This window comes from Ahaetulla prasina, chromosome 17 (genome assembly GCF_028640845.1).
Source record: "Ahaetulla prasina isolate Xishuangbanna chromosome 17, ASM2864084v1, whole genome shotgun sequence".
In the NCBI taxonomy this organism is placed as follows: Eukaryota; Metazoa; Chordata; class Lepidosauria; order Squamata; family Colubridae; genus Ahaetulla; species Ahaetulla prasina.
Window position 1 is genome coordinate 2,335,155 of NC_080555.1, and position 22,082 is coordinate 2,357,236.

Genomic DNA, 22,082 nt, shown 5'->3' on the forward strand with positions numbered 1-22,082 from the left:
TAGACAAATTCTTGAGACGGTTAGGTATCTTTTCAGTTATGAAATTTTCCAAAACCAAACAAAATGGACTTATCTTTCCCCTCCCCCTCCCTCTCTCCAGGAGTCAATATCGCCTACCTGAACGCCGGGATGGGCGGCCACAAAGGTTCCAGCTTGGCGGACCGGCAGCGGGAATATCTTCTCGATATGATCCCTCCGCGCTCGATATCGCAATCCATCAGTGGGCAAAAATAACACCAGCCCCGCCCCCCCTCCTCCTCCTCCTCCCCGTGACTCCCCATCTGCGCCCCCCCTCGTCCGTCGCATGCAGTGCCTGTACTGGTGCCTACCACGGAGGGACAGGAAACCCCCCCCACCCCCGCCAGAAAACATTGGGGAAAAAAGGAAGAAAGACAAAAATGAAGACGAGAAACTTTCGCGCAACCTGCCCTCTTCGCAACCGTCTCGCTGGCACCCCTGTACCCACGCCGCCCGCTCTGGATTTTGTTTTGGGCGGTGGGAGCCCTCAAAAGCCCTTCCTGCTCCCCCTCCCACTTCCCACTCAAAGTCAGAACGCATCAGCTCGGACAACCCTCGCACCGTACCTGCGTGTTTTCACACGCTTGTTTTTACGCGCTTATCTTTTCCCCCTTTTGTTCAGCTTTTAACGTCTGTAATTGCAAACCTGTAGAATTTTTAACGGCTTGCTTTTTCTCTCTCTTTTTTTTTTTACGCCTTTTGCTTTTCTTTTCTTTTTTTTTCGCTTCCGCGGGAGGGAGAAAAGGAGATCACCTGGAGAGAACGGGGCTCCTCACGAGTCTCAAAATGGCTTTTTTTTTTTCCCATTCTGGCTTAAAAAGGAGGGATCAGTGAAGAGGGGGATTATAATGGTCACCCCTCTTCGGAGCTGAAGCCAAACCCTGGTTTGGGGGTCCAAACGTCCACGAGAAGGCTGTTTTTGGAGTTGGGAAGACCACCAAGAGGTTTTTGTTGTTGTTTTTTTTGGAATCGTCCATGCTAGGAAAATGAAACTTCGGCGTGTCGGAGATTTGTTGGACTCACCCCTTGAGTGCTGGCGACATCACTCTGGGCAATAAAAGAGATCTAGCATCCCTTCTGCTGATCCTGCAAGCTGCTGGCCAGCAGAATAAGCTCCTGGCCAGGCAGGGACCCTGAATCCCTGCCTCTGTTCCGTTACCGTCATCCTTTCGACCATTAGATGCCGGGAGGCAGGGAGTCCCTTCCCGCTAGCCGATTCCTCTGCCCCGTTGTATTTGCGATTCCGCTTGTTTATTTTTTTTTTCCCCTTCTCGACGTCGCCCGGCCTGGAAGTTGCTGTTTTCCACGCGGAGATCAGAACCGTGGGAGCACCCCTCCCGCTCTCGGGGGCCCAACCTTTCCCCTCCTTGCTCCAAAGTATTAGCCCTGGGTTCTTCGGGTCACCTTGGCGATCAACAGTCCCTCTCTCAAAAGAACCGCAAGCTCCCGGGATAGTCTCTGCCTGCTTCCTTTTCGCCCCTCCAAACCTCCGAGCACTTAACGAATCCACGGGGAGGCGGCAGGACCCTTGGCGCGGATGCACCGGAGAGACGCCGAGACCTGGATTTCGCCCGTCCCGCGTCCCCTCCCGGCGCTCCTTAAAGAAATTCTCGGGACAAGTCGGGAAAGCAGGCACGTCCCGCCATCTGAACCTAAGACAGCCCGACGCGCCTGCCCCTTTCCTCCTTACCCCCCTCTCCCAAAATGTGCAATTCTCTGCAAAGCCAGCTTTTGCGACGCAGCAGCCTTAGAGGCCTCGGTGATGGTTTCGGTTTTGTTTTATTTTATTCTCTTGCTCTTTCGAACATGGGATTTTAAGCCCTCCACCCTACCCCTGGCTCGCCCTAGGCGCCCCCATTTTTAATATTCCTTCCCTTGGCTCTCCCTGTTGTGGCTCAAACTTACGTGAGTCACGTAGACTTAAGATTTTGGGTTTCGGTTTGGTTTGGATATTGTGCTGACCTTCCTTCCTTCCTTCCTTCCTTCCTTCCCTGTTCCTTCCTACTTTCCATCCCTCCCTTCCTTCCTTCTCTATTCCTTCCTCTCTTTTAATCTTTTTTTTTCTTTCTTTCTTTCGGTGATGTAGGAAACGTGCAATAATTTTTGCTCAAGTATCAAAAAAAAAAATTCCAAAAAAAAAAAAAGCACCCGTTTGAATTTCTGCCGAGAAATTAGCCAAAATAGATGGGGAGTTTTTTGTTTTTTTTTCTCTGCTATCAGGAAAACCGATTTTCTGGCAGGATCTTAAATCGACCTGCCCACCCATTTATCTTCCTTTTAATTTTTTTTCCCCATAAACCTCAGCTCTTTCCTATTCCCTTTCTCTCTCTCTCTCTCTCTCTCTCTCTCTCTCCCTCCCTCCCCCCTTTCTCTCTTCCTCCGTTTCTTTCTTTCTTTCTTCCTTTTTCTTTCTCTTTCTATTTTTGGGGGAATGTAATATAGAAAAATACCTTTTTTTAATTTCAAAGATTAATATGCTGGCTTCCGTTTCTTTTTTTTGGAGGGTGGGGTGGGGTGGGGGGAGTTTACTGTTTAGTTGTAGCTGGTTTTGTGAATCATGCTGAGCTTTCGTTTTGTTTCCCTTGTTTATATTTTATTTTATTTTGTATGTTAACGGTTCCGTCGGGGGGAAAAGGCTATCCTGCCCCCCCCCTTAATTTTCCTCCTTCCCCCTCCCCACATCCTTCGCAACCCCCCCCCCCACGAAAAATTTCTCTTTGCTTAACAGTAACCTTCCTGCCCGGGAAAAAGAAAAAATACCCCGTTATAACAAGGACTTCTTTGTTGTATATAAGCTATTTCTTGACACATTAAAGAAAAGGAAAGAAGAAAAAAAAAACAGAGAAAAGAAATGGGGGGGGAAAAAAGGAAGAAAGAAAGAAAAAGGGGGGGGGAAGAGGGGAGGGAGAAAGCAAAACAAAGCAAGTTGTACATTGTATAGAGAAAAAATCAAAAACCACAAAACAGCTTAGCCATGGATATTGTGACGTTTGTCGATGTCCTTTTGTAGTGTGAAAACTCTTTTGTGTATGACATTAAAATGGTCAAAACGTGGTTTCCTGGGGAAACGGGGTGCAGGAGGGGGCTGGGCAGCTCCCCTCCACCCATTGCACCCCCCTTTTCATCTCCCTCCTTCCCCAAAAAATATTGAAATGGACTCGGTGGCTCTTAGTTCCCACAATGGTGCCTTTTCATCGTCTTGTACCCTTGGACATCCCCCACCACCACCAACCGAAAGCCAGCCTGGGCTCTGCTCCTCTTAAGCCCACCCTAGATTTCTCTTTCCCCACCACCACCACGGGGTGGTCCTTGGGGCAGCTGTGAGCACAACCTACAAGTAGGATCCTGGATCTGAACAATTGCCCTGCAAATTTGCACTGATGTCACTTCGGGACACAACTGCTGGGCTTTGACGTTGGCCAACCAACCCATCATCCCTTTTCATCTCCATCTTAGCCCAACAATCCTCCAGGCGCTTGAGATGTTTGTACCTCTTCTGTCCGTCAGTTTTGTCTAGGACGGCATTTCTCGATCTTGGCCACGTGTAAGATGGGCGGACTTCAACCTCCCAGAATTCTGGAAGCTGGAGTCCACCCATCGTGAAAGAGGTTGGGGAATCCTGGGAGTTGAGGTCCACCCATCAAGAGGTTAAGGAATTCTGGAAGTTCGGGTCCACCCATCTTCAAAGAGGTTAGGGAATTCTGGGAGTTGAGATCCACCCATCAAGAGGTTGAGGAATTCTGGAAGTTCAGGTCCACCCATCTTAAAAGAGGTTGGGGAATTCTGGGAGCTGAGATCCACCCATCAAGAGGTTGAGGAATTCTGGAAGTTCAAGTCCACCCATCTTAAAAAAGGTTGGGGAATTCTGGGAGCTGAGATCCACCCATCAAGAGGTTGAGGAATTCTGGAAGTTCAGGTCCACCCATCTTAAAAGAGGTTAGGGAATTCTGGGAGCTGAGGTCCACCCATCTTCAAAGAGGTTGAGGAATTCTGGGAGTTGAGATCCACCCATCAAGAGGTTGAGGAATTCTGGGAGCTGAGGTCCACCCATCTTAAAATGGTTGGGGAATTCTGGGAGTTGAAGTCTACCCATCTTAAAAGAAATTGAGGGATTCTGGGAGTTGAAGTCCACCCATCTTAAAAGCTGCCAAGGATAAGAAACACTACATTAGCATCCAACTTTGAAGGTCCTAAGGAAGCTACCAACTTAGAGATACGTCTGACCATGCATGGAACTCTGCCCCACGGCTGGCAGCCCCTATCTTCGTCGTCTTTTGGTTTCGACCACTGGCCTCTTTCTGTTGCAGAAGTTGGACCGGTTTTGGGGGCTGGGGGGGGGGGGGAAGGACCTTTGAGGCGGAAACCCCCCCCCCCAACCTCATATTTCCAGTTTAACGTCAGAGCCACTTGGCAGAAGGGATCCAAATCGTACGGTGACAATGTTGAGGTGGGGGTCTAAAGGGGGGAGGGGGGGAGAGAACAGGAAACCAGTCCTTTTGCACCATTTTAAGAGGGGTTTTTAATTTCATTCTTTCATTTTAATTTTTTAATTTTTTTTGGGCCTTGTGTTTTTTAGATCCGGTTTAAAAAAAAAAAAAAAAAAGGCGATGAAAAGAGGATTCAACAAAAAAGAAAGAAAAGTTGTTTTAAATATTGCCAATTGATTATGCAGTGACCTGATTAAAAAATAATAATAATAATAAGCTAATTTTTGGAGAAAGGATTAAAAAAAAACTTTGTAATATTTATCACTTGCAAGCTATGTTTAATAAAGAAAGGAATGGTTTATACATCTTGATGTGGCTGCGCTGGTGGCTTGGCAGTTTCGGCGGCGGGAATAAATTTTTCTATCCTTACAGGTCTTTCTTGAATCTCACAGCCACTGTAAATCTACAAGACTTAAAAATTCGTTTACGACGGCGCTGAAAAAAGTGACCCGTCATCGTTTTTCACACTTAACCGCCACGTGACTTTCGGTCCCATGAGCAAAATTCGGACGTTTGGCCAACTGACTCATATTTACGACAGTCTACAAGTTCACGCGGTCCCTCTTTTGCGGCCTTCTGCCAGGCCAAGTCATTTGGGGGAGGCCGAATTCACGTAACGGCCGCCTTACCTTAACAACCTCACTGACTTGCTTACCAACTGGCAAGAAAGGTCGTCCAATGGATCTAAACTCACCGAACTGTCTTGCTTAGCGGCTTAAAATTCAGGCTCCATTTGAGGTAAGTCGAGGACTTTCTATATTTGAACACTGGAAAGAGTATGGAAGATTTCGGGAAAACGAGGGAACCTCCAAAATGTGCATTTTAAGAAACACGGAATTGATAGAAACACAGATTTTCTTCCAGATCCCTCCCCAAAGTTGAGTTTAATATCAGTTTGGGCCACTAGAGAAAAAAATATTTTAACCCCCCTTTTTTTTTTCCCCTCCCACCCCAAAAAAAGCAGCCAAGAAACTTTTTCCTCTTTTTTTTTTTTTTAATTATCACCACAGTAAAGAAAGTTTTGCCATCACTGAAACTTTAAGAGTTTGGTCATCTTCAGTAGCTAAGAGGGGCAATTTTTTCCCGCGAGACCCGCCCCCCCAAAAAAATTCATTTAAAAAAGAAGGAAGGACCTTCGGCATCTAAAATTAGGAGCTGGTGTTAATATTCGAAGAAAAATATTTGAAGAAGTCCAACTTGCCCCAAGACTAACCATCTTCCGAAATTTTTACTTTCCTGTCTTATCTTCTTTCCAAATACTTTTTTAAAAGTTTGTTGTTGTTTTTAACCCTAATTTGGGCCGCTTTGTTCGGCCATGAAACGGCCACTGTGGATTTCCAAACCCTTAAAAATAATTTGAGGTTGGTACAAATACATATATTTGCTTTCAACCGGAGAAGGAGGGTGATAATAGCATGTAACAGTAACAAAGAGTCGGAAGGGACCTCGGAGGTCATCTAGTCCATCCCCCTGCTCACGCAGGAGACCCGTGCTAGGGATTCGAACTGCCGACCTTTCGGATCGACGAGCTCAATGTCTTAGCCACTGAGCCATCTCGTCAGGTAATGGACCCAATTTGGACAGATGTCCAATTTCTCTCCAGCTGGAATTGGAACAATTTTCTTGCTGGTTCGATAGCTCTTCTTCTCTTCTTCATCCTTTTATTTTTATTTTTTGCCTGGAATTTCCTCTCTTGCACAGGCCCTTTGCTTTTCCAAAATTTTCTCCCATTATTTATTTATTTATTTAAAATCTCCCGAGAAGACTCTGGCAGGGTCCTTTTAAAGCTTGCATCCTTGTTCCGCAAACCCACGTTTTATTTTATTTTATTTTATTTTTTAAAAAGCTATTTTTAGGTTCAAAAGCCTTTGCTTATCTCATTGGTACTAGCCATTTTATTCTCTTTATCCAGAGTGGTTCCCAAGTCCCCCACCCATTTTTCAACCCCTAGTTAAAATATTTAAATCTGGCTGGGGCTTTCTGGGAGTTGAAGTCCGCCAGGCTTAAAGTTGCCAAGGTTGGAGACCCCTGATTTAAAGAGATGATGATGATGAACCGAGATTTAAAAAATAAGATTTGGTTATTTTCTTAAAGCTTTGCAGTCAACACTTCTGCACCATCATTGTGGGGGCCGGGGGGAGGGGGGATAATAAGTCCTAGTGATAACGCACAAAACTGTGAGCTACCATAATTCCCTTACAAAGTACCTTTTGGTCAACGGGTAGAAAACGAAGGGTCTTAAAAACTCCAAAACCGTGGTCCTTTGGGGTTGACCCCAGCCCCTGAACCACTGTCTGGGCTTCCCTACGTCAGGAAACACCTTTTATTTGAAGAAAACAAAAGACTCAAATCATTTTCAGCTAGGGTGAGAGGGGGGGGAACCCCCATAATTTTGCCTAAGGCACTAGAATAATCTGAAAGGAAAAAAATTGGGAAAGAAAATGCAACTTTGAGGTAGGGAAGGGAAGGGGGTGGGAGACATTTTGGTTGTAATTTTTAAAAGAAGAACTTAGAATGAAAAGGAGGTAGGAATTAAAACTTCTATCTAATATTCTTTTCTTTTTTTCAACACAAAACTTTGGAAATGGCCAAACTGAATCTTTCAGTCCTAGTCTCTTTCTCTCTGTCTCTCACTCTCATTCACTCTCTGTCTGTCTCTTTCTCTCTCTCTCTCTCTTTCTCTCTGTCTCTCTCTCTTTCTCTGTCTCTCTTTCTCTCTGTCTCTCATTCACTCTCTCTCTTTCTCTCTTTCTCTCTCTCTCTTTCTCTCTCTCTTTCTCTCTGTCTCTCTCATTCACTCTTTCTCTCTTTCTTTTTCTCTGTCTCTCTTTCTCTGTCTCTCTCTCTTTTTAGAATAAGTTTGTAATATATATATATATATAAATGCAATCTATAGATATGTAGATATATCCAGCAAAATGCAAAATAAAAAAAACACTCCACAAAAGATCCTGAAGGGAGCAGCAAGGAGAAGGATGAACGAGAAGAAGGGAAGCAAGGTTTTGGAGAAAGGGGGAACAATGGTGTCGTGTCTCCCCCCCTCCCCCGCCTCCGGAATTGGAGGAAGGAGGGATGGGGGAACATGGTAGAAAGTCGGGGAGATCCCTGTTGCTGTTCCAACTTTGGGGTTTCAGGATATTTGGTACGCCAGTGCCGAATTCCCAGGCACCCTGGGTGGGAAATAGCAGAACCAGGCAGTCTTCCTCCATCCCATATTATTGGGGAATATTTTGGGAGGACAGGGGGGTTGTTGGGGGTTCGCAGGGGTTTGGGAGAACCCCCAAATTTGAGTCCTGGCTGGCTCCGCCCCGCCCCTCCCCTCCCAGGAGTCCCCACACAGCCCATTTTGGATGCAGGTAAGTGCAGGGCTCGTGCAGAGGCTCGGGGAGGGCAAAAAACGGGCCTACTGGAAGTTTGGGAAGCTCCAGGGCCTGGGGAGGCCGTCTTTGCCCTCCCAGAGGCTCGAGACAAGCCTCCGGAGCCCAGGGAGGGCAAAAATGCATCCCACCCCACCCAACTTGGTGCAGGAGGCTGACTATGCCACGCCCACCATGGCCACACCCACCGAGCACCTGGGCAGAGAGCCCCTGGCTAAAATTTTTGAAGCCCCCACCCCTGGAGGGGTTTGGTCCACTCCCCTTCCCCCACATTGGCACAACAGGAGGGGATCAACTTTCATCTCCATTCCAAGTCAGCCAGACGGGGGAGGGGGGGGGGAACGACAAAAGAGAATTCTTCCCTCCCGATTTCTATCTTTCTCCCTTGGAAGGCTTGCCGCAGGGTCTGGAAACTTTGGGGGGGGGGTCCTGTCGAGAAAATGGGTCCCCGTGTTTCCTCCCCACTTTGGTGAGGAAAGAGCCGGTTGCGGTGGCGGGGAAGTCTTATTTGGTGGCCAGAAGTGGCTGGCAATTGAGGTAGTTTTGGTATTTTTGTAGCAAAAATAGACCCTCCGGGACAGCGGGGTGAGGGGATGGACAACAGGTTGAGACTTTTTGGGGGGGGTCTCCAACAGAGGTGAGGTAGTTTCTTTGGAGAGCTGCAGGTGGGGTAATAAGGGGAGGCCCAACCTCTCCGGAGCACCATCCTGCTCCTTAGAAGACCTCTCCCCACAACAACGCCACAGTCCCGGGGGCTGGTCTAACCGCTGGTCTGGGATGAAGGACAGCGCTCAACGGTGACTTCAAAATGAGGGCCGTTTCTGGCGGGGCGTCCTTCACAGGAGGAGCTGTTCTGCAAAGAGAAAACAAAACCACAACCAGATTGGAGCACCTCTTCGAGGTTGTCCCATCCTCTTCTCCCTGTCCCACACCTGCGGGAGTGGCTCTTCACTGTTTCCCATTATGGACAACCAAGCAAACGCGGTTGGACAATTTCATGGAGGTCCCATAGAGGTTCGCCTCGTCTTGAAGGATTTTGCTTCTCCTCCGAAGTTGAGCTTCCTTCAAGACGAGGTGAACCTCTACAAAACCTCCATGAAATTGTCCAACCGCCTTTGCTTGGTTGTCCCTAAACGGGAACCACTGATGGTCAAGCTTCTCCAACAACCAGAAATCTCCTTGGAAGGTCTTCAAGGAGAGGTGTCTGGAAGAGCCCATTTTACGGCAAGAAAAGCTACCAAAACCACCAATGAGGTTCAGTATCTGAATCTGTGTCCTCCTGCTCACCAGTGTAGCAAGTTGAGAGCTTCTCAATTTAAGGATCGAGAAGAAACCATCAACATCTAGGACCGGCGAAGTTGTTTGCTTTCAACGTTGCCTTTGTCTAGTCCCACAACTCGTATATTTATGGGGAACCTCAACATGGTCAAAAATGACTTGATGTCACCCGATCAATCAATCTGAAGAGAGGTCGTTTAGACCAAAGCTGGTTTTTTTCTCAACTACACGGTGGTGTCCCTCAAAACACGATGGAATTTCAATGGCCATCCTTGATCTCCTTTTCTACCAGAAAACCATCAGAAAGACCGTAGGAGTTGCAATCCATCTGATCTTCTGGCCACCACCATCTCAGAAGATTGTCCAAGGAAGGAGAACCTCCTACCATCTCCACCACCCAAACCTGTTTTCAGTGGTGAAATCTAAATTTCTTTCCTACCAGCCGGAGAATTCTGGGAGTTGAAGTCCATAAATCTTAAAGCTGAAGACCTCTGCTCAAGACCTTCTCCAGAACACAGACCGGTGCAACCACCAAATTGTCCTCACCCGAGCAACCAACTCCATCATTTCTGGAGGTTTGGCTCTGCTGTCCGGCTTGCGCGGGTTAAGATGTGGGTCCTGAGAGCTGAGGGATACCAATTCGGATCCTGGTGGAACAGTCCAATTTTCCTGGGCTCTTTTCCTGCAGAAAAGTCTGGAGAGAAAACCCCAAAGGAAGAGCTAGAGAAGAAAGGCCCGCTGAGCCCTGGAGAGGTTCTTGAGGGGTCTCAGCTAAATGTCCTCAAGCAAAGAAGGTGGGAGGGGGGGAAAGGTTAGGGTTAGGGTTTCTGCCTTTTTGAGGTAGACTGCTGCAGGGTGTGGAGGCTCCATCAAGGGCAAAGCAGAACACGGTCGTTTAAGGGATGAAGATGGAGTCTACCTGCGCTGCATCCAGACAGATCTAGGGAGGGAGGGAGGGAAAGGATGGACGAAAGGAAGAGAGGGAGGGACAGGAAGGAAGGAAGGAAGGAAGGAAGGAAGGAAGGAAGGAAGGAAGGAAGGAAGGAAGGAAGGAAGGAAGGAAGGAAGGAAGGAAGGAAGGGCAGATAGTAGGAAGTGAAGGAAAGGAGGCCTACGGAAGTGGAACCATTTTGGGGCTCCTCCCAAACCTTCACCTCTTGCGGTAGCCAAACATCAGGAAGACGATGCAAAAAATGATGCACGCCATGCCAATGTGAACGCCCACCACGATGCCAGCCAGGGAGGCCTCCCCATCTTGTCTACATTGGCAAACCGAGTTGGCATCTGCAGAGAAAAGAGGACGGGTGGTTGGGATAGACTGCCTCAGCATAAGGAGGTTCTATGTCTGGTTCGAGATCTTGCCTCCGGCCCCTTTGCAAACCCTCCAGCCGAGGCTGTCGTTACGGGGTGCCCAGACACGGTTCCCCTAACTCAGTCGGAGGGCAGCTCTTGGTGCCGGCTCTTACCCAGAGTCTCCGGACCGTCCTGGAGGGAGACGAAGCGCCGGCTGCTGTTCCCGTCCCCGTCACTGTTGAAGGCCACAAGTTTGATCTCATAGCTGGCCGTCGGTTCTGTGGGGAGAAGAGAGACAGCATGGGGGCAGCCCCAGCGAGAAACTCAAGGGGGAGGCCTGTGGGGGGCCCACAGCTGGACAATGGAAAGAGAGAGAGAGAGAGAGAAGATGACATAGAGATGACAGGTAGGTAGAAGATAAATAGATTAGGGGATAGGTAGGTAGGAAGGTAGAGAGAGAGAGAAATAGATGGTAGAGATAGATATATGAGAGAGAGAGGGAGAGAGAGATACATGGATATAGATGATAGAGAGATAAATAGATGATAGAGAGATATATAAATAGATGATAGATATATGATAGATAGAGAGATAGAGAGATAAATAGATGATAGAGAGAGATATATAAATAGATGATAGATATATGATAGATAGATAGATAGATAGATAGATAGATAGATAGATAGATAGATAGATAGATAGATAGATAGATAGATAGATGATAGATAGATAGACAGACAGAGATGAGAGAGGGATGGATGGATGGATGGATGGATGGATAAAGAGATGATATATGACAGACAGATATGAGAGAGAGAGATGATAGATATGGAGGAGGAGGAGGAGGAAGGAAGGAAGAGAAGGAGAAAAGGAAGGAAGGGAAGGAGAAGGAAGGGAGGTAGGGAGAAAGGGGAGGAGAGGAAGGAAGGAAGGAAGGAGAGAGGAGAGAAGAGGGAGGGAGGGATATCTTCTCTTTGCAAAGCAGGGCCAATCAGCACAGGGACAGTGGCACAGAAATTCAGATGCACAGGAGCAGGCACATGGGTTGTGTGGTGTCTCCAGCTGAGCGCAAAGCAAGCACCACTCCACTTCCCTCTCTTCCTCCACCAGGGTTGCCCCTTTGGGGGGGGGCATCTGACCTGGCAAAGATCGGAGTTTCCAGAATCTTGGAAAGAGACGCTCCCGCCTCGAACTCGGTGCCACCTTCGCAAGACCTGCTCCGTCCTCCCGGTAGAGCGGAGGACTCACCCAGGTTGCCATAGACGAAGGAGTTGGCCGTGCCAGGCAAGATGTGGGGACCCTCGTAGTGGGCGCTGGGCAGCTTCCGCAAGTACAGCTTGAATCCTTCGATCCCGCCGGGCGTGGAGGGCAGCTCCCAAAACACCTGGACGGAGCTGATGTTCAGGATCTTGGTGAAGAAGGTCAAGGCAGCTGGGACTAGGGGGAAGAGGACAAGCAGTCAGCCGCCTCCTCCTCTTCCTCCTCCTCCTCCTCCTCGCCACAGACCCCACTCCTTTCTAGCCTTGATGATGTTACCTAGCTGGGTCATGAAAACGTCTGCCAGCAAGCAACCAGTTCACAGAGCATCAAAGGACCCCATAATTATCCTTCTCCTTCCTCCTCCTTCTACTTCTCCTCTTCCTCCTCCTCTTCCTCCTCCTACTTATCTTCCTCTTCTTCCCTGAAAACCCATTCCCTTCTAGCACCGATGATGTCACCTAGCTGGGTCACGAAACATCTGCAAGCAAACCACCAAGCTCAGGGAGCACCAAGGAACCCATAATCCTTTTCCTCCTCCCCCTCCTCTCCCCAAACCCAACTCCCCTCCTAACCCCGACGACGTGACCTAGCTGGGTCGTGAAAAGTCTGCAAGCAAAAGAGCGCCAAGGATCCCACCATTCAAGCCCGACCCACCAACCGTTCCGAATCTCTAAGTCGGGAAGACTTACCGCTGCCCAGCGTGGTGGCCAGGATGGGCTGGGAGTCTTGGCTGGACCCCAGGGGGGAATAAGCCTTCAGGTAAATGGAGTACGTGGTCGAGGGTTCAAGGTTGGCGAAGACGTGGCGGAAAGTATTTTTGCTGACCGCCTCCTGCAGCTCGCGGCTGTCGGACTCTGTGGAGGGAAACCCAGAGGAGACTTAAAGATCAGCAGAGCCGGAAGGGACCTTGGAAGTCATCTAGTCCAACCCCCCCCCCCGCCCAAGCAGGAGACTAAACCATTTCTGACAAAGGGCAGTCGGGGTCTCTTCTCGAAAGCCTCCAGGGATGAAGCTCCCACAACTTCCGAAGGCAGCTTCTGTCCCATTGAATATAGAATCCACAGAGTTGGAAGGGACCTTGGAGGTCATCTAGCCCACCCCCCCCCCCCCCCGCCCAAGCAGGAGACCCTACACCATTTCTGACAAAGGGCAGTCGGGGTCTCTTCTTGAAAGTGTCCAGGGATGAAGCTCCCACAACTTCCAAAGGCAACTTCTGTTCCATCGGTTGATTGTTCTCACGGTCAGGAAATTCCTCCTTATTTCCAGGTTGAATCGCTCCTTGTTCAGTTTCCATCCATTATTCCTTGTCTGGCCTTCAGGTGCTTTGGAAAATAGCTTGACCCCCTTCCTCCTCTCTGGGGCAGCCCCTCAAATATTGGAAGATGCTCTCCTGTCTCCCCGGTCCTTCTCTTCACTAGACTAGCCAGGCTCAATTCCTGCAACCGTTCATCAGCCTCCAGGCCTTTGATCATCTTAGATAGATTCAGATTAAAAGAGTTGAAAGGGACCTTGTAGGTCATCTAGTCCAACCCCCGTGCCCAAGCAGGAGACCCTACACCATTTTTGACAGAGGGCAGTTGGGGTCTCTTCTTGAAAGCTTCTAGTGATGAGGCTCCCACAACTTCCGAAGGCAGCTTCTGTTCCATAGGTTGATTGTTCTCACTGTCAGGAAATTCCTCCTTATTTCCAGGTTGAATCTCTCCTTGATCAGTTTCCATCCATTATTCCTTGTCTGGCCTTCAGGGGCTTTGGAAAATAGCCTGACACACACACCCCTCTTCTCTGTGGCAGCCCCTCAAATATTGGAAGATGCTATCATGTCTCCCCTGGTCCTTCTCTTCACTAGACTAGCCATGTCTTCTGTCCATCCATGCTTCACGCAGATTTCTTCCTTCCTTCCTTCCTTCCTTCCTTCCTTCCTTCCTTCCTTCCTTCCTTCCTTCCTTCCTTCCTTCCTTCCTTCCTTCCTTCCTTCCTTCCTTCCTTCCTTCCTTCCGCTTTGGAACATAGCTTGACCCCCTTCCTCCTCTCTGTGGCAGCCCCTCAAATATTGGAAGATGCTCTCCTGTCTCCCCTGGTCCTTCTCTTCCCTAAACTAGCCAGGCTCAATTCCTGCAACCGTTCATTGTGTGTTTTATCCTCCAGTCCCCTCATCATTTTGGGGAAACTTGGAGAAGCTGTCGATGGGATGGGGAACCCCAGAGATTTAGGGACCAGGGGCAGGAAGGGGGCTAGAAGGGCTCCAAACCGGGGCTCTCACCTCCCGCCTTGCGGATGTGCAGAACGTAGCCGATAATGGATTCGGTGACCTCCCGGGAAGGTTCCTGCCAGGAGACCCGGATGGAGGTGGTGGAGACGGCCGTGGCTCGCACCCCTTCTGGGGAACTGGGCAGCTCCTTGGAGAGGGTCACCGCCAGCCGGGCACTGGCCTGGTTGGTACCGGCGCTGTTCTCCGCGATGCACTGGTAGATGGCCTCGTCGGCGGAGGTGACGCCCTGGATCATCAGGGTGCTGCGGGAGGACAGAAAAGAAGAGAGTAACAGGGATGGAAGGGACCTTGGAGGTCCTGTAGTCCAACCCCCTCCTCAAGCAGAAGACTAACGGAATAAAAGAGATGGAAGGGACTTCGGATCTTCCTCCCTCCCTTCCTCCCTTCCTTCCTTCCCTTCACTCCATCTATTTATCTACTCATCTTCCTTCCTTCCTTCTCTCCCTCCCTCCCTCTTTCTTTTTCTTTCTTTCTCTTTCTTTTTTCTTTCCTCTTTTTTCCTTTCCTTCCTTCCTTCCTTCCTTCTCTCCCTCCCTCCCTCTTTCTCTTTCCTTCCTCCCTTCCTTCCTTCCCTTCAATCCGTCTATTTATCTACTCATCTTCCTTCCTTCCTTCTCTCCCTCCCTCTTTCTTTTTCTTTCTTTCTCTTTCTTTTTTCTTTCCTCTTTTTTCCTTTCCTTCCTTCCTTCCTTCCTTCTCTCCCTCCCTCCCTCTTTCTTTTTCTTTCTTTCTCTTTCTTTTTTCTTTCCTCTTTTTTCCTTTCCTTCCTTCCTTCCTTCCTTCTCTCCCTCCCTCCCTCTTTCTTTTTCTTTCTTTCTCTTTCTTTTTTCTTTCCTCCTCTTTTTTCCTTTCCTTCCTTCCTTCCTACCTTCCTTCTCTCCCTCCCTCCCTTTCTTTCTCTTTCCTTCCTCCCTTCCTTCCTTCCCTTCACTCCATCTATTTATCTACTCATCTTCCTTCCTTCCTTCTCTCCCTCCCTACCTCTTTCTTTTTCTTTCTTTCCTTCTTCCTTCCTTCTTTTCTTCTTCCTTCCCTCCCTCCCTCCCTCCATCAAACTCTGCCCCTGGGAAGGTTGCCAACACGCAGATAGTGAAAATCTGGAGACTGACTGGCAATCTGGATGTGCGTTTCTGGGGTTACGTGTTGAGTTTTGAACTTTTTCTTCGTTTTCTTCCTGGGCCTCTCCAATCCCCTCGCTAACTCGGTCTCGTTTAGCATCGGTGGAAACGCGGACGTTTTGCAGGGACTCCGCAAACCCACACGGTTCAACGCTTTGCCCCCCGCCCCCCGGCGGAGGGAGGTCTGACCTGTTGTTGTGAGTCAGCTTGATGTTGTCACCGGGCGCCAGGATTTTCCCGTTCTTCAGCCAGATCAGGTGAGGCTCGGGCACCCCTTGTGCCACGCAGGTGAAGATGGCACTGGTGCCCGGCGTTTTGGAGAGGGACTGAGGCCACTGCACAAACTCCGGCGGTGCTGAGAGAGACAAAATAATAAGAATAATAATAATGAGCAAAAAAGACTTTGGGCAAAGAACGAGTAAAGCTTCATCGGTCCGGTTTTCACCTTCAAGTTTCTAGTCCTGTGCACGGGACAACTCGAAACAAGCCGAGGGGGATCGTCCCTCATCGCCCCTTTCATAGCTATCCCTGTCAAGGCAAGCTGGAGGCCTAAACCGCTGCTCCAAGTTAGCCTGCTCCTCCAGGAGGAGGTTCTACCTCTCCACCGAGACCAAGAAACCGCACCGTTCAACAGCAGTGGGAGAGGGGGGGAGGACGAAAGGACTTAAGACCGTTTTTCACACTTAATGACCGTCGCGGCACCCTCACGAATACGTGAGCAACATTTTGGACGCTTGGCAACTCCTGTTTACAACGGTCGCCGCGTTCCCGGGAACAAAGTCAACAGGGCGGCGGAGGCGGGGTGGATGGGGAGAAAGCCAGATTCACTTAAAGACCGCGTTCCTAACTTAACGACGGCCACGCTTTCGCCTAACAGCCGTGGCGAAACAAAAGCTGGTAAAATGAATGTTGTGGTGGTGGGGGGGGACTCAATACCTTTCTCGCGTGGCGATGGGACTTTTGGGGTCTTGTTTGTACTCTGTTTGTACTCGTACTACGAGGACTACCTGATCTTGGGGAAGAGGGGGTGTTTGCTTCTCCTCTCAGTGCCAGCAGGGCAGCAGCATCCTCTAATTTGGGCTTGCACCCCATAGCTGGTGGGGGAGTCAGCGTGGGAGAGCGGAGGGGCAGATGTTCCTTGGACACGCCTGGCCTTCTGGGGGCGAATAAAATAAAAGCAGCTTTACCGATCCGGTCCTCACCTCCTGCATCTCATTAGTTCTCCAAAAGCCTGGGAAAAGAGCAGTGGGGTTTCTCCCTCCCCTTTTTTAAAGCCCCAACCTCGGCCTTGACCCCCGCCCCAAACAAAGAAAAAAAACCCTCCCCTTTATTTTGCATCCTCCCTAGTTGGAAAGAAAGAGAGAGAGAGAAAATCAGATAGACGGAAAATAGCTTTTGTTGGCCAGAGGACACTGGGGAATGCAAGCGTGGAAATGAGGAGAGGGGGGCGTGAACTCTAACCTCTCCCCCTTCCTCTTCTCCCTAGAGTTCGCCCCCCCCCAGGGTTCCCACCCACCCAACCACCGGCCTCCTTTGTGACTCCATCACCCCGTCAGGACCCCCAAAGGAAAAACAGGGGAAAAGGGGAGGGGGGGCTTTTCAGGAATCTAACACCCCCCCTCAAAAAAAAGAAACACCCCACAAATTGGGGGTAAGGGATCATCTGGGTCACTTAGAGGGAGGAAAAGAGGTCTCTCTCCCCCCCCCCCCCATTAAATCGCCTTGCCTAAATTCCTTCTCTTATCTCGGTGGATTTTAGACTCTTCTATAAGGTTTTTCCAAATTGAAATCCAGACTTCTGGGAAAATGAATCCAGACTTCTGAGTTTCGGGACGGTGGGCTTGTTTCCCTCGCCTCACCCCCCCCCCAACTTCAGAAGCTCTGCAATTGTCTTCCAAACTATTTGGGGGGGGGGTGTCTGGGCTGCGAGGGTGGGAGAGAGCTGACCTCCGACCCTTTGCGAAAGCCACCGGAATGCAAATTTTGACACGTCTGGGGGGCTCCGGAGAGCAGCCGACCTCCAGAGGGAGGTAGATCTTCCCTGCAGGAGCAGATGGGATCCCCCTCCCCGAATTCCACCCTCTCAGAGGGGATCCACTTCCAAATTCAGCCCTCTACTCCCCGATTCAGAACACACACACCCTCCCCAAATCCGTGGGAGAACACCTGCCCCTCTCCTGCCCGAGAAGAATTTTTCTCAGAATTCCATCCATCGTCCACTTCCCTTTGACCCCCCCCTCCCCAGGCCCATAGGTCACTGCATCGATCGTGTCGTCCCCCAACCCTCCAATCTCTTTATCGGAGCAACCACCCCCAAAAATCGATGGCTGCCGGAGGGCCGATTGCTTGTCATTAATGCTTGCATGAGAACGGTGAGCAGGAAGGGCGGAGCGATGGAGGGGACGAAATTCATCGGAGTCCCGGGGAACCCCACATCTCCAGATTTGGGGTGTGTGTGTGAAAGGCTTCTGCGGGGACGTCTGTTCAAACTTCACCGACCTTGGAACCGAATCGCACCTACGACGCAAAGACTTTTTCATTCCACTACGAAGTCCTCGACTTAACGACCAACAAGGGAGCCCCGACATTTCCATCGCTAAGCGAGACAATTGTGAAGTGGGTTTGGGCCCGGTTTTACTCCTTGCTCGCCGCAGGAGTTGAAGGGAATCCCTGCAGTTGCTAAATGAATCACCCGGTTGTTAAGTGAATTCAGCTCCTCCCTTCCCCTCCCCCACCCCAGTTGACGGCTCTGGGGATGCTGTGACCATCATAAATATGGTTGCCAAATGTTTGAATTTTGATCACGTGACTACAGGGGCGATGCAACGGTCATTAAGTGTGGGAAAACGGTCATAAGTCGCTTTTTTCAGCACAGTCACTAAACGAATGGCTGTAAGTCAAGGACTAACTGTACAGGTAATCCTCAATTTACAACCGGTTGCTTAGCAACCATTCAAAGTTACAACAGAGTCCATGTAAGGTACCGCATCCACAGAGGGATAGTATCAAGATCTGAACAAGGTCCCTTTCATCTCCATTATGACTGTTACTTACGTCCCAGTTCCAAAGATCTGAAGGCCACTCCAAGTTCTGGTCTTTGTCTAGTATCTAAAGATGTATCTACACAGATCTCCCCGGTGGGCCAATGTAGAAGACATCTTACCTTGCACCATCAGGATACCTTGTGCCGTGCGGCGCACACGAGTGCCAGGACGGTTGGCAGCACAAACATACACCCCAGCGTGCTTCACCGACACATCCGAGATCATGAGGTTGCCGGTTCCAAGGACTTGGATCCCTTCCACGCCGATGGAACGTCCGTCTACGGGGAAGGAGACAATCCGATGAGTGTTGCCAGGTGTCTCCTCAACCTCTTCTCCTCGACCGCTTTCTTTCGGTACTCTTCGGACCTTCTCAGGAAATCCTTCCCCACCCCCCATCATCCTCTTTCCCCCTCCCCCACCATGGTGGTCTTCGTCAGCATCCCCGCTCACCCAGACGACTCCAGGACACGATAGGACGAGGATTCCCCGTAGCGATACACTCAAGGATCGCCGTCTGGTGCACCGTAATGGTCAGATTCTGGGGTCCTGACAAGATGACCGGCTCTTTGAAGACCTTCGGTACGGACACTGGAAAAAAGAACAAGATAAGAAAGTTGAGATCCGTCCACCTTCTTTTGGGGTGAGGGATACAAAGACTCTCCCCGTCGACGAGAAAACGAGAGGAATCTTCACGTCCAACAGGACAATCCTTCTCACTTGATTCGTATTCCCCCGTAAATACGACCAGTGCTTCCTCACTCTGTGTCCCTTTCCAAAACAGCCACCCGTTCACCCGCCTGGCATGAGTCCCCCCCCCCACCTCTCCCGATGCTCACCGCTGATGCTCAAGGCAGCCTCCTGGCTGCAGCGAGTGTTGGCGATGTTTCTCGCCACGCAGCGATAGGTTCCCACGTCGGACCGTCTCACTCCGGTGATCTGGAGAATGCCGGTGGGGAGAAGGGTAAATCTGAATGAAACGAGAAGACAGAAAGGAAAACGAGCAAGCTGGCTCTCGTTAACCCAATCTTCGGGGTGTGTGTGTGTTTCATTTTGTGTGTTTGGGTCTGTATTTGTGTACATTTTCAGGCGTTTGTAGCATGTAGCTGTCCGTATCATGATATCAATCCGAGCATAAAATTGCTGTCCTGGGAGTGGTGCGGTGGCCTAGAGTGGAGCTCTGGCCTCACAATCAGGAGGCTGTGAGTTCGATCCTAGGTAGAGGCAGCTATTTCTCTCTCAGGGCACAATGAGAATATTATCTGCTGAACAAAACTCCGCATTTGCAACAGGAAAAGCATCCGGCCATTAAAACACTCTGCTAGGTCCATTCAGTTGCTCAGACTCCACCCCACAAGGGATTATGGGGGTCGTTAAATGGCGATGATGATGATAAAATTGCTGCCCTGCTAGAGACAGCAATTTTATGCCTCCCCACCCCCCCCAAATATCCAAGTTGTTTTAAAATAAGAAACAGAATTAAAACGTCGGTGTCCCTGCTAGTGTCGAACAGATACAGGTATTCCTCGACTCACAACGTGTCTCTCCCAACAAAATCTACCCTTTTCTCCCGGCGCACCATCAACACCACCACTGGCCCCCTCCGAAGCTCACCGATAGTCGTCCGTCAGGAGTGCTGTCCGATTGTGTTCCCACGTTATGGTGGCTTCCGGGACCCCCTTGATGAGGCACTGGAACCGGGCGACGCCGCCCTCTTCGACCGACATGGATTCCGGGTGCATGTGGAATTTGGATAACGCTTCGGGGAGAAAACGACAGGCGGCGACGGTCAGCCCTGGGAGCAGAGCTTCGCGATATTATTTTAGCAGCTCGTCTACAGCTTGTCTACTACAAAGCGGCCCAGATGGGGCCTGTCCTTGAGGTATGTTCTGAAATTGTAGCCAAGGCTGCCTAGAACGGTTTTCTGGGTGAGCTTTGGAGAAACCGGAGAGGAGTTTAAGTTGGTTAAAGAGCCACATTTCAAGATGTTTGTTTTCTAAGCTTTATGTTTGGTTCTTTCCTTCCTTCCTTCCTTCCTTTCTTCCTTCTTTCCTTCCTTCCTTCCTCCTTTCCTCTCCTTTTTCCTTACATTTCTTTTCCTTTCCTTTTCTTCCCTTTCTTAACTTCCTTCCTTTTTCATTTTCCTTCCTTCCTTCCTTCTTTTTTATCCCTTTCAGGCCTTCCTTCTCTTTCTCCCTTTCTTATCCTCCTTCCTTCCCTGTCTCCTTTCCCCTTTCCCTCTTCATCCCTCCCTCCCTTTTTTATGTCTCCCTCCCTTCTCTCCCTCCCACTCTTCTATCCTTCCCTTTCTCTCTCTTTCCCTTCCCCTTTCCCTCTTCCTTCCCTTCCTTCTTCCTTTCTTCCCTCCCTCCCTTCCTCCCACCTTTCTCCATTTCTCTTCCCTCTACTTCCTGCCCGCCTGCTTTCTCATCTTCCTTCCTTCTTTCCATCCTTCCTTCCTTCCTTCCTTCCTTCCTTCCTTCCTTCCTTCTTTCCTTCCTTCCTTCCTTCCTTCCCTTCAATCCATCTATTTATCTACTCATCTTCCATCCATCCTTCCTTCCTTCCTTCCCTTCAATCCATTTATCTACTCATTTTCCTTCCTTCCTTCCTTCCTTCCTTCCTTCCTTCCTTCTTTTTATCCCTTTCAGGCCTTCCTTCTCTTTCTCCCTTTCTTATCCTCCTTCCTTCCCTGTTTCCTTTTCCCCTTCCCTCTTCATCCCTCCCTCCCTTTTATGTCTCCTCCTTCTCTCCCTCCCACTCTTCTATCCTTCCCTTTCTCTCTCTTTCCCTTCCCCTCTTCCTTCCCTTCCCTCTTCCTTTCTTCCCTTCCTCCCTTCCACCTTTCTCTGTTTCTCTTCCCCTCTACTTCCTGCCTGCCCGCCTGCCTTCTCATCTTCCTTCCCTTCAATCCATCTATTTATCTAGTCATTTTCCTCCTTCCTTCCTTCCTTCCTTCCCTTCAATCCATCTATTTATCTACTCATCTTCCATCCATCCTTCCTTCCTTCCTTCCCTTCAATCCATTTATCTACTCATTTTCCTTCCTTCCTTCCTTCCTTCCTTCCTTCCTTCCTTCTTTCTCTTTCTTTCTTTCTTTCCTTTTTTCCCTTCCTTCCTTTCTACCTTCCTCCTCTCTCCCCCTCTCTCCCTTTCTTTCTTTCCTTCCTTCCCTCCCTCCCTCCCTCCCTCCATCCTTTCTTCCTTCCTTCCTTCTTTCCATCCTTCCTCCATCGAACTTTCCACTGGGAAGGTTGCTAACATGCAGAGAGTGAAACTCTGGAGACTGACTGGCAATCTGGATCCGGGCCTTGCGGCTGACCAGCAGACCGTAACAGTTCTGGGCGGTGCAGCTATATTCCCCGGCGCTGGAATTCGTGGCGTCCTCTTTGGTGGAGCCTCCTCGGGGCCTCCGGTGGACGCTGTCCAGGCGCAAGGACCCATTGGCCAAGAGGGTGGAGTGGCTGTCGTTCGAGAGGGGCAGCCCATTGCGGTACCAGGTGATGCCGATGGGCGCCTCGCCTTCCACCTGGCAGTGGAGAATCAATGGCCGATCCCGGATGGCAATCACGTCACTCGGCTCCGAGACAAACGCCAGCTCTGATGGGTAGGCCAGGTCTGTGGAAGGAGGGGGTGGGAGAAGGCGGTTTGATACTCCAGTGTCCATCAAGTTAAAAGGGAAGGTCAGAACAGAGTCATGGATAATTAACTCAAGTTTAGTTCTCTGAAGACCCTAATAAATATGTCTCCTTCCTTCCTTCCTTCCTTCCTTCCTTCCTTCCTTCCTTCCTTCATCCCTTCCTCCTTCCCTCCCTCCCTCTCTTCCTTCCCCTGTCTATTCCTTCCTTTCCTTCTTCCTTTCCTGCCTTCTTTCTTGCCTTCCTTCCTTCCTTCCTTCCTTCCTTCCTTCCTTCCTTCGCTCCTTTCCTAATCCTTCCTTC

General features: G+C 49.8%; 2 protein-coding genes across 5 annotated transcripts in view; one reads left to right on the plus strand and one right to left on the minus strand.

Annotated features, from left to right (window-relative positions):
• GATAD2B (GATA zinc finger domain containing 2B) overlaps positions 1–2,199 on the plus strand; it is a 31,811-nt gene extending 29,612 nt beyond the window's left edge. For all 4 annotated transcript variants that reach the window (XM_058160423.1, XM_058160427.1, XM_058160424.1 and 1 more), the window contains exon 11: positions 101–2,199. In XM_058160423.1, the coding sequence (XP_058016406.1) occupies positions 101–234 (134 nt within the window). In that variant the 3' untranslated portion in view covers positions 235–2,199. The remainder of the gene's footprint in view (positions 1–100) is intronic.
• Positions 2,200–10,310: 8,111 nt separating this feature from the next.
• On the minus strand, positions 10,311–21,808 carry LOC131186804 (immunoglobulin superfamily DCC subclass member 3-like). Its single transcript, XM_058160730.1, has 11 exons — positions 21,433–21,808; positions 19,756–19,900; positions 18,981–19,111; positions 18,595–18,732; positions 18,264–18,422; positions 15,290–15,455; positions 13,974–14,224; positions 12,403–12,567; positions 11,702–11,890; positions 10,621–10,731; positions 10,311–10,444 (listed from the first exon to the last, which is right to left on the minus strand). Exons 1-11 carry the CDS (start codon positions 21,806–21,808, stop codon positions 10,311–10,313), a joined length of 1,965 nt encoding a protein of 654 aa, XP_058016713.1.
• Positions 21,809–22,082: the final 274 nt, after the last annotated feature.